The 12,585-nt window shown below is 32.4% G+C and overlaps 1 protein-coding gene across 1 annotated transcript; it reads left to right on the top strand.

The window, feature by feature from the left end:
• Positions 1–1,669: 1,669 nt before the first annotated feature.
• LOC115891035 (soma ferritin-like) lies at positions 1,670–12,349 on the top strand. Its single transcript, XM_030911428.1, has 3 exons — positions 1,670–1,889; positions 11,075–11,299; positions 11,936–12,349. Exons 1-3 carry the CDS (start codon positions 1,785–1,787, stop codon positions 12,122–12,124), a joined length of 519 nt encoding a protein of 172 aa, XP_030767288.1. The 5' UTR covers positions 1,670–1,784; the 3' UTR covers positions 12,125–12,349.
• The last annotated feature ends 236 nt before the right edge of the window (positions 12,350–12,585 follow it).

Below are 12,585 nucleotides of genomic sequence, written 5' to 3'. Positions count from 1 at the left end.
GAATATCCGGCAAAGTTGAATTATTGAATGTTATTGCTCCCAACAACGCCTTCATAACGATCTCCTTTACGCGTTTCAGCAATTTTATTAACATTTGAAATTGTCACAACACAATTTTCACTTATGTTTTACTACCCTTTACAGCATGTTATCACACAAACCTCGTACCTGAGTGTTTTTAAAATTGTCTTATATCTATCAAAAATAGTAGATAACATAGTACTTTAACCGCAAGGGTAGATTAAATGATATTTTAACAGCGACGATAGGTTAAAAGCTTTATTTCTTCTGGCACGTTTTTTAATTGCTTCCATTTTTGAAAATGTTTGAATTCTTTTTCATAAGTTATTCAGGATTTAAATGGAAGTAGTTTGGATATGGCGTTTGTTACCTCTCAGCCTTAATATCTGTTGGTAATTTACTTATTTCGTTTTGAGCCATTTCTGGCTCCAATTCAATCAGCAATCGACACGAAAGAGAATTAAAAAATATTGACTCAAAACTGACAACTAAAACGCTTATTATTAAAACGCAGTTTTATTTATTTGTCAGATTACATAGAAACCAACGCCAACCCAGCACAATATTTTTTCTTGAAATTAATTCAAGTATAAGTAAAAGATTAATTCACTCGCGATTTCATCGCTAGTGAATTAATCTTTTCGGTCGACGATAAAATACCATTTTATCGTCTTGTATAAAAAATAACTAAAATATTATGACAAAATAACGATTTCAATATTATTTTAATGCGATCAACATGACGGCGCACAGTGATTCCGAAAACGCGAAAAGTGACAAAAAATAATTATTTAATTTATTTCAACTTACTATGTATCAACTATGTATGGATACTATGTATGTATTTTTTTAAATTATTTTTGTTCAATATGGTTTTCTAAGTATATAAGTGACGTTTTGAATTCAGAAAATTGAATTATGTATTCAGAGCGTACTTAAATTGGCTGTAATAAACAAAAAATGGTTTGTAAAAAATTTAATTATACTATTTTGTCTTTAATAGCATATTAATTTAATACTCTATTCTTTGTAAAGCTTAAAAAATCAAAAAAAAGTTTTTGTAAACACGTAAATAAATATACAGGGTTTTATTTTCAGCCCCTTACAATAGAATTAGCATTTCGTTTTTGATATAATTAATCCTTTCTTCAGAACTAGTTACCAATAAGTATTACTTAAATTCAACTTAAAAAGATATTTATATTCATATCCAAAAAAGAAACTAAATACATCTGTATATTTTATGTAGTTAGCTATTAATGAAAGTAACACCAAAACATCTAAAAGACTGAGCGCTCTTTTCGCATTAGATGTAAACAGTTGTTCACTTACAACCATTTATTTTAGTTATATTTTTAAATGTTCTATAATTTAGAAATATCTGTAATTACCTGTGGTAAAAATATTATACTTAGATTATAATTAGAACTTAGTTATAAGAATTTAATACGCAAGAAAAAAAACAACTGAAATGCACCAACCCCATATGCAAAATATAACTCATATATTATCATGGAAAGACTTCATAAAGTAACCATTCTCTCAAGCAAATGAAGTTAATCTTTTATCACAAAAAAAACTTAACCTACGCCACTGGTCAGCGACGCCGCACTGTCCGCCAGGCGCCGGCTTCCCCTACGCGCATTTCCTTGTGTTTTTTTCAGTCTGTCTGCCGGTGCTTTCAGCTGATCGCAATTTGTTGTGAATGGTCGTGTTTTCCTGTCCGGATCTTGTGAAACATATTGTAATTCAACTGGAGCAAAATGACAGCTTCTCAAGTAAGGCAGAATTTTCACAAAGACTGCGAGGATGCTATTAATAAGCAAATTAATATGGAACTGTTCGCGAGTTATTCGTATTTGTCTCTGGTAAGTCCATGCTTTTGTTGTTTTGTCTGTGCACAAGGGAAACATAATACTAAATTTTCATACAATATTTTTTGTTTCAATGCTATGCGAAAATTTTATAGTAAACTGAAATAAATTGATTTCTATTTTATTATTTTTTTAAAAAAAAATACTTTTTTTAAATTCTAGACTTTTTCCGCGCTTATTAATTTAAAGCCTAAAATATCTTTTCAAATAAACACAGGAAATACCGTATGATCGAGAAAAAACGGCGTCAGTGATGGCTATGAAATGAAGATCGCTGTCATTTTATATGGGAAATGTCATCGATCGTCATTTCCCAGCCGTTTTTTTTTTCGATCATACGGTATTAAAATTCTTGGCTATAAAATTGCGTAACTTTGCCATAATTCGCACTTCGTAATACCGTACGATCGAAAAAAAAAACGGCGTCCAGCTGGCTGGGAAATGACGAACGATGACATTTCCCATATAAATATACATATAAAATGACAGCGATCTTCTCAAATATATGAGGAATGTCATCGATTTTCATTTTCAAGCCACCTGGACGCCGCTTTTTCTCTCGACCATACGGTATAAATAAATATAGAGGACAGTATGAATAGAAAGTGTGTCTAGAGAAAAAGATAGACATTTTATTAATTTAATCTTAAAAGAAAAAACGTTGTGTATAGAACACAAATACCAGGTGCGTCTCAAAAGTGGCTTACCCCTGTAACTTTTTTATTTTTTTCAGAAAAAAAAACAAGATTTTGTATGTTAGTATATGACATAAATTAAGATTTATTGACGAATTCAGTTGTTTTCTGTCACTTCCTGTTTCACCGGAAATTACTACAACTTTTGATTTTTAAATACTTCTTCTTCTTATCACGCCCTCTCCTGCCGAAGGTTGGCGATCCTACTGATCTTTTCCCTTGCACTTTGCCCTCTATTATGAGGCGTAGTATTTCGTATCTACCACCTCTCATCACATGACCCAGGTAATGCATTTTTCTTTCCTTGATGGTGTTCGGTATCTCTTTTTGTTTCTGCATGCGCTGGAGTACTTCATCGTTAGTGATCCTTTGTACCCATGATATTCGCAGCATCTGTCTGTATAGATACATTTCGAAGGCTTCTATTCTCTTTTCGGTCTGCGAATCCAGTGTCCAGCTCTCACATCCATAGTAACACAGAGAAGACGTAGCATCTGGCCATTCGAGTTCTGAGTTCCGCACTGAGGTCTGATTTTTAAATGGCACGTTTTTTTTAAATTTATTCAATACAAAAATGACACTCTGAAAAAACGTTTAAAAAATCATATTCAAATTTTAATTTAGAGTGGCTGTGTTAAAAACAATAATTTTTGATCAAGAAGCCTTGGAAAAATAGATTTGATCATCGAAAGTTTTTCGTATCTTATCCTGGCCGGTTAGAAGATGTAATATCATCATTTTTAATCACATCTCATTTTATTCAAATGGAACGAGAGTGGCTCATTAGCATATTTGGAAAAAGCATTTTTTACGAATAATTTGTACCACGCACTTCGTATTTCGAGTCAAATTGTCGTTTTGAACCGCATGTTACAATTTCAAATAAACCATATGAGAAAATGTCAAAAATTGACATATGAAAGATATGCCATTCTATTCAGAGTGTCATTTTCTATCGAATAAAGTAAAAAATGCCGAGGCTGCCATTTAAAAATCAAAAGTTATAGTCATTTCCGGTGAAACAGGCGAAGTGACCAAAAACAAATAAATACGTCAATCAATCCTAATTTATGTCATATACTAACATAGGTACAGTACGTCTGTCCGTTCTGTAGCTACGGGGTATCCGTGAGAGGGGAAACGATATTCTCTCGATGTTTTTTGTAAAAAATAGACGACGCGTCCCATCAATAAAAATTCAACAAATTTGCAAGTAGCCAATAAAATGAGTGGGCGGAGCGATTTGCGGTGACGCACTCGTCAAATCGACGTATAAAATATATTGCTGTTTATTTAAATGTTTTTTGTCCGCATTCCTTTCATAGACACAGATCCAGCAGATGTAATGTACCAAATCTCGTTTTTTTATGTGAAAGAATAAAAAAGTTATAGGGGTGAGACACTTTTGGGACACACCGGGTATACAATATGATCGAAAAAAAAACCGCGTCAGAGATGGCTATGAAATGAAGATCGCTGTCATTTTATATGTAAAATTATATGGGATCTGGACGCGGTGTTTTTCGGTCATACGGTATTTATGTATAATTAGAATCTATTTATTCGACATTGAACTATCATGTGTTCCCATTACCATAAAATCAATCAGCCTTATAATTTAATAGAAAAATATTATTAGAGATGCATCTGTTCTATATTCGAGGACATATTATAACAGGTTATACAGGGCAGAGCCATCAAAAATATCGATCATTGAAAATAGTAACATAATTAAAAAATGGAATAATCCTTGTTTATACTTTTTACAAATTTTAAGTTTTGGGTTCGTTGAAGGACTATTAGAGCTACAATTTAAAATTATTTTTACAAGATACAGAGTGTCCCAAATAAGTAAGAAATATTATAGTTGTATTTTTTTAAATGGATAATCACACACTATATATTATCCTATTTTTGGATTCTACGATTGAAATAAAGGTAAATTTGATTACGCAACCCGGTAAGGTTTATCACACTTAAACCTTACCGGTTTGAAATATTTTCAATTTTAGGAAATTGCAGTAAAAATTTTAAGGCTGCATTTCTCCAAAGGTATCAAAGTTTTTAATACTAAACATTTACTGAAGATTATTTACTGATCAGATATTGTGTTGCAATAATAAACATTTTACTACCTTATACAGAGTGTCCAAAAATTTCTATTAAATAATTACTAGCTTTAAACGGCTATAACTTGTTAAATTTAAATGGAACACCTTATATATTTTACGTGAATCAGATGCATAATGTAATTGTCTATTAAATTGTATTATACCATTTTTACCCATCTCTTCAAGTTTTCGTAGAAAATGCGTTTCCTTATAATTTAGACCTCATTTATCAATATACCTATGGAATATTGACATTTCAATTTTTTTTATAGCACTATATATGTACAAAATATACAGGTGGTAAATATTGCAGGCCCATTGGCATATAAAATAACTATTAAAATCTTTGTAAAAGAGTATACCAATTAAATAGCCCACCATTATTTCCGACCAAAAACACCAAAAATTTTAGTTAATTACATACTTTTAAATTGTTTTAATTAATAAGCTATTCTAAATAAATATGGATTTGGCTCAGAAATCAATATAATAATAAGTTATAAAAATGAACGTCTCTGTTTTTATAAATAAGCATTCGTCAAAAAATGAAATACAATTTATAAAGTGTTACTTTTTACCACACTGTCTAATACACACACAAAATTCACTTTTTTGGATTTGGAGCAATTATTATTAATCAACGTAAACAGTCAATTAATGTAGTTTTGGTTAGTTATAATGAATACTGGGCTCATATTAATTGGTCCTCTTTAACAAAAAATATTTAAACAGTTTTTTTATTTTTTTAATTAAATAAGCGAACTATAGCAACAATATTAGTATCCGTATCCTTTTAAAATTTGTTACATCTTTAAAAATAAGCTAAAATCTCAATTCCATAGGTATAGTAATAAATGAAGTCTAAATTATAAGAAAATGCATTTTATACGAAAACTTGAAGAGATGGGTAAAAAATGGTATATTACAATTTCACAGACAATTACATTGTGCATCTGATTTACGTAAAATATATAGAGTGCTCCATTTAAATTAGACAATCTATTGCCGTTTAAAGCAAGTTATTATTTAATATAAATTTTTGGACACTCTGTATAAGGTAGTAAAATTTTAATTACTGCAACACAATATCCGATAAATAAATATCTTCAGTAAATATTTAGTATTAAAAACTTTGATACTCTTGGAGAAATGAACCCTTAAAATTTTTACTGCAATTTCATAAAATTGAAAATATCTCAAAAACGGTAAGATTTAAGTGTGATAAACCTTAATCAAATTTACCTTTAATTCAATCGTAGAATCCAAAAATAGAATAATATATAGGATGTTCCATTTAAAAAAATACAACTATAATATTTTTTACTTATTTGGGACACTCTGTATTTTGTAAAAATAATTTTAAATTGTAGCTCTAATAGTCCTTCAACGAACCCAAAACTTACGATCTAAAAAATTTGTAAAAATCTAATCGTTTAGCTACAATACTCCGTGTCGTATGTGGTGAACAACCCTGTATATTCTTCTATAATCAACAATACAAAATACAAGTCAACATCCACTGTTACTTGTGTTTATCTATGTGATCCTTGAGAAAATAATAAAATATTTTATTAGGTGTGACTATTAATAAATATAATTAAAATTTTCCTGCCAGGAAAAATTAAGGAAGCTATTAAGGAAAATATTAATGACTAATTTCTAAAATAAATAGACCTTATAAAAATACCGTATGATCGTAAAAACGGCGTCAAGTTCTCTAAAATGTCTATCCATGACAAAATAATATATAACATAAATGTTCATACATCATCATTTTATTTTGGTCCAAATGTATTTTTAGTATCTATAATACCCTTATAATACCTACCTACCTAAAGCTGTGAATATATGTAGGTATATAAAATTCTTCATCATATATTGGAAAAATGTATGTCCTAAAATGGGGTAGGCCCCCGGCTTAGTTTCGGAGATACAGGGTGTAGAAGTCTCATTTTTATTTCGATTTTTTCCAAATAATTTCTGAAGTAACGTCAATATTTTGATGAAAATTGGAATTTTTTGACATGAGAAATTTGATTTTGACTTTTACATATTTTTTTAAATGGTTTGAAGAGATTTGAAGACTAATAACTTTCGTCCGTACTTGTATAAAACTACTGAGTAAAAAAATATACAATTCCGTGACTTTTTACGTAAAAAATGTCTCTTAACTCCCAAATTTATTATTTCAGTCAAATAACTATCATAGGTAACATAATCATGTTATCTGTGTAACTATTTGGGTTCACAACGTGTTTATTTTTTATCTACAGGGTGAGTTTCCTACGATGTTCTCTATGGGTATCTCGGAAACTACTTGAGATAGAGAGTCGGTTAAATGGGGAAAGAAATGCAGTTTTGTGGGGTCATAAATATACGCCTTTCAGATTTTTGAAAAAGTTCATGGCTTACTAGATATTTCGAAAAAAACAAATTTTGGCTATTTTAAAAATTGTCCCTAATTCCATTACAATTTATTTTAGACAAAAGGTTTTCAGATAAAAGTTGTAGATAATCACATCCCTAATGAGACTGTGTTCTCCGATTTTTTCTAAAGCCTGTCATTTTTCGCATATGACACAAACATATGTTTTTTTAAATGGAAACCATAGTTGGCCATGACTTCATAAAAAGTGCCATTTTTTAAGCTGTTCAGCGATATAAGCTATAATATGTTTCTTTCACAAAATTACTGAGTTATAGCTAATTCTTATCTTTCTTGACTAATTTCATTTAGTTAGCCATGGAAACAAAAGCTCAATCGTCGTTGCTCTCAGAAATATGAAATTGTCACATTCAATCTTTGTAAATTAAAATAAACAAAAATTGTAAATAAGAGTTTTTCAAATGAAGAAAAGCGTGTAGGATGTAGGATTATTGGTTCAACTTTTCTTGGCCATACAGTTTCGAAGATACGTTGACCGCTGACCGGTGAACATTTACGTTTTTTAGAGAAAGGTTTTCAAGACATGTTAGAAAACTTAAATTTAGATACTCGCGCATTAAGAGTGTTTTCAACATGACTTTCATTATGACACACCAACCCCCCCCTCCCCACAATGAAAGAAATGTTAAAAATTATTTATATCATAATTATGTAGACTCACGGATAGAAAAAGGTGGACCAATTGCATAGGTCCCCTCGGTCACTTGACCTATCCATTTTAGATTTTTTATGCGGTATGGTTAACAACAAGGTTTACAAAAGAACTTATGAATTGAAAGAGGCACTCGAAGAAGCGGAACAGGAGAAGTTTAATTAAGTCAACCGGTCGTTCTGTGAGAATAGCTAAAAATTCAGTTTTAAAGAGATGCAATTTACTCAAAACAATTGCGGATTTTTTGAAAATTTTCTAAAATAACTTATAGTGATATTATTTTTTTAAGTTTTAGTTTGTTTAATGCAAATTGTAAAGAGCCGTTTAATAATATATTTTATCTTTTTATAAGTAATAAATCATAACAAAATTAGAACACCATTGAAAACCGTTCTCTAAAAAACGTAAGTAACTTTCACTGGTCAACGTATTGTTGCGGACCGGTGTGGACTCGACCTAACCTAGCTATATGGCCCGCCTCGGATGACCTTAACATCGCATTAAAGAATAGACACCGTAATGATTCATTCGAAGATTCGAGAAGAATCGAGTTTCACTAGAATGGAGTAGTACATACCAGAACAATCGAAACCTTCTCTATGCACCTAACGATCTATGGACTATTCTAGAGATCTTTAGCTGTCGGTATAAAAGCCATGTATAAAAGCGGCTGTGGCCTAGAGAGGGCAGTTATAAATAAACGAGTGCAGTTGACGCGCTAAAATTCAAAAATAAATTCTTATCTAGTTATAAATCGTTTGTAAATAGTTCTTTAAGTCTTTTATCGTTATTGTTTTTGTTAATTAGTTTTAAATAAATTGTGACTTTCTAGCCACACGGAACCGACGAAAAACGTAACAGTGTCCTCGAAACTGTATAGCCAAGAAAAGTTAAACCAATAATCCAACACGCTTTCCTTCATTTGAAATTTTATTTACATTTTTAGTTTATTTTAATTTAAAAAGATTGGATGTGACAATTTCACATTTCTGAGAGCAACACAATTGAACTTGTTTCCATGGCTAACCAAGTGAAATTAGTCAAGAAAGATAAGAATTGGCTATAACTCAGTAATTTTGTGAAAGAAACATATTATAGCTTATATCACTGAAAAGCTTAAAAAATGGCGCTTTTTATGAAGTCATGGCCAACTATGGTTTCCATTAAAAAAAAACATATGTTTGTGTAATAAGTCAAAAATGACAGGCTTTAGAAAAAATCGGAGAACACAAACTCATTAGGAATGTGATTATCTACAACTTTTATCTGAACACTTTTTGTCTAAAATAGATTATAATGGAATTAGGGACAATTTTTAAAATAGCCGAAATTTGTATTTTTCGAAATATCTAGTAAGCCATGAACTTTTTCAAAAATCTGAAAGGCGCATATTTATGACCCCACAAAACTGCAATTCTTTCCCCATTTAACCGACTCTCTATCTCCAGTAGTTCCCGAGATCCCCATAGAGAACATCGTAGGAAACTCACCCTGTAGATAAAAAATAAACACGTTGTGAACCCAAATAGTTACACGGATAAAATGATTATGTTATCTATGATAGTTATTTGACTGAAATAATAAATTTGGGAAATTTTTATTTTTTTAAATTCATCATAAATCTTTCTAAGAAAAAATAATGACGAAATTGTTTAATCATCATTTTCAAAATTATGATTTCAGTCTAGTAACTATTTAGTCAACATGTTTCTGTCAATGATGAGAGGTATTGATAAGTTCGATTCCAAATATCTCGAGAACCATTACGAGTAGCGATTTTTACCGAGAGACCTTTTTTTGTGTAAAAAACATCTTAAATGAATATTTTTTTACTCAGTTTTATACAGGTATGGATGGAAAGTTATAATCTGAATACTGGCCTTCAAACCAGTTCTTGTTCAGGAGATGCAAGACCTTGTCGTTGGTGGGGAAGCTCCTTGTCAGGTGCTGGCAGAATCTCCTCTAGCACTTTGGCTCGGTCCAAGAAGCATCTCACTCATTGTCTTGTCTCTGGCTGTAGTGGCCAGGGAATTGCACCAAGACATTTAAACCAGGCACCTTCTACTGTCTGTGGGCATGTCTCGCGGGTAGAGGGGTGTGGGGGGTCTTAGCTTAACCGCCTGGACCAAGAGGAGACAACCTCACCAAAACCTAAATCCTACGATGGCGGGGCCAGGTCAAAGGGATGCGTGGCTAGATAGAGGACTAGCCATTACTGGTCTCAACCTTGGGGCATCAGGGGCACCCCATTGTATTTACCCCTTACTTCTACATGCGGGGCTCTGTAGAAGTGGACTGACTATCCCTAGCGACTCGTGGGAACACTATGAGATCCAGAAATAACAGTAAAAACACCATCGGAGAAGCTGTGGGGAAACCCCCTAGCGACACTGGGAACAGGAACAATGAAAGTTCCAAGGGGTCAAACCCCCCAAAGAAAACTACAGGAGAGGTGGCTGACACTTGCGCGAGACCGTCCTGCGCTAGTAGCACTCAAGCTACCACCTCCTTTAACAAGGGTCGGGAGCTTACCTCTAAACCCAACATCCTTTCTTCCTCCCCCCCCCCCATGCATGGGATATCCCAAATAAACCTGCACCATGCAAAAGGGTCTTCCGCTACAATAGCAAGACTCTTTGAGAAAAATCATTATGCAATGGTACTAGCCCAGGAACCCTGGGTGTATCAGGGACAAATTAGAGGTTTGTCTGGAAAAAATTCAAAGGTAATATATGATAAATATAATGTTATGATAGATACTATATGATAGATATCTAAAAATTCTAAAAAAAAAAGTAGGAGCTATACTGTAGGCTACAAGTAGGAGCCATATTAACATCAAAATCAAATTTCCCATGTCAAAAAAACTTCCAGACCTCTAATTTTCATCCAAATATTAACTATAGGTACAAAAACTAACCAAACCAAAATCGAAATAAAAATTTAATGTCTACACCCTGTATCTCAGAAACTAAGTATTTTTGAACATACATTTATACGAACTTTTTTACTTATTTTTATCTGCAAAATAAGCTGCCGAAGTTTCCGGAATACAGTTCGGACCACCCTGTATATTTATTATTTTATGACAATTTTAATACCAACATTTTATTGAAAACCTACAACAAATTCTTAGTTTACCCTACATAATATTATTACATGTTTTGAATAAAATTAGAACGGCACTGATGAACCAGAATTTTGATATGTGCTCCTTTCTTAATCTTTTTATTCAAAGTTTGAGACATATTAAACACTAAAAAATATTTTTTCAGGCCTTCTATTTCAACAGGGACGACGTAGCCTTACAAGGCCACTACAAATACTTCAAAGAAGCCTCCGAAGAGGAGAGGGAGCACGCCTACAAACTGATGGAGTACATGAACAAGAGAGGAGGCAGGATCATTCTTACCGAGATCTCAGCCCCAAATAAACAAGAATGGGGCACGTCCATAGAGGCCATGCACGCCGCCTTAGAACTGGAGAAAACAGTAAACGAAGTAAGAAAAAATATATCACTGCAGTTTATTCAAAGCCAAGATGCAATAAACATTACCAAATCTTATGTTTCTTTAAATGGGATACCCTGCATATTATATTTTTATTTTATTTACCTTCTTATGAGTAAAAAAAAGACAGAGCGACGAGCGATTCGCTTGATTTAGTTTATTTCAAACCATTGTCGATATAGGTCGTAAAATTTTGTCACTCAGATACGCAACGGATAAATATATATTTATCCGTATATATATACGGCGTCCTATAAATTTGCTACCTGCAATGTATGTAGAAAATTCGCTCGGCTTTTTATCGAGTATGTCACATTAAAATCGGATTTCAATTTATTTCATTCTAGGATCGCTTTCGTCGCTCGTAACTCGTCACTTGCATCGCTCGTTCATAATCGAGCGATGTCGGTTACTTCAATAACCGAGTACCTACTCGAGCGAGTTTTCGCTCGAGTTATCCCATCACTGCACTAGTTTAAATTGGGACTCTGAACGCGCATTTCGTTACAACTAAGGGTGTCTTTATAGGTTGCGGTTAACCTTCATGTGTGCCCGAAATGTATAAAATATGTAATAAAGTAATTTTTGTTAGTTTGTATTTAATTTACGTATCTTTTCAACTTATAGAGCCTACTAAACCTGCATAGCGTTGCCTCGGGCCATATGGACGTGAATTTGTGCGACTTTTTGGAGACCAACTACCTTCAGGAGCAAGTGGACGCCATCAAGGAAATCGCAGACCACGTGACCAACCTGAAAAGAGTCGGTGAAGGTCTGGGTGTGTATCTGTTCGACCAAAAACTCACAGAGTCTTAATTTTGGTTGACGCAGAAATAATTCTACGCCTATTCTATGAGAAAAACAAATAAATTATCGTTCAATTACTATATATTTAGGAAACCACTTAAACACTTACATCATTTACGCTTAAATATGTACTTGTAACCAGCTAAAATATTATTCAACATATGCTAAAATTGTTAGGACCGACGAAACTATTAATGGGCTAAGTGTTTTTTATTGTGATATATTTAATATTTTGTCAAGTATACAGGGTCCTGTAACAGTGCGTCAGGCACCTGTAGCTCTTATAATAAAAAAACTTAGGAATTTTGTTTAGATATACACACCTAAAATATGTACCAGAATTTATTTTAGGTTCAAAAGAGTGTAAGTGGATCGGGATTTTTTTTTAAATGGCACACCCTGTATATTATTGCATTTTTGGTTTCTTTTCTGATCACTTTCCATAATCCTCAAAACAAATAAAAAAAATT

This window comes from Sitophilus oryzae, unplaced genomic scaffold, assembly GCF_002938485.1.
Source record: "Sitophilus oryzae breed Bouriz unplaced genomic scaffold, Soryzae_2.0 scaffold_942_pilon_pilon, whole genome shotgun sequence".
Classification (NCBI taxonomy): Eukaryota; Metazoa; Arthropoda; class Insecta; order Coleoptera; family Curculionidae; genus Sitophilus; species Sitophilus oryzae.
Note: the sequence above shows the minus strand (reverse complement) of the source record. Positions and strands in the feature narration are given on the sequence as shown.

Excerpts from the sequence above, each read along its gene's own strand:
- LOC115891035 (XM_030911428.1), top strand. The coding sequence starts at position 1,785 with ATGACAGCTTCTCAAGTAAGGCAGAATTTTCACAAAGACTGCGAGGAT. Across the intron at positions 1,890-11,074 it reads GTTATTCGTATTTGTCTCTG|GCCTTCTATTTCAACAGGGA; the intron begins GTAAGTCCATGC and ends ATATTTTTTCAG. Across the intron at positions 11,300-11,935 it reads TGGAGAAAACAGTAAACGAA|AGCCTACTAAACCTGCATAG; the intron begins GTAAGAAAAAAT and ends TTCAACTTATAG.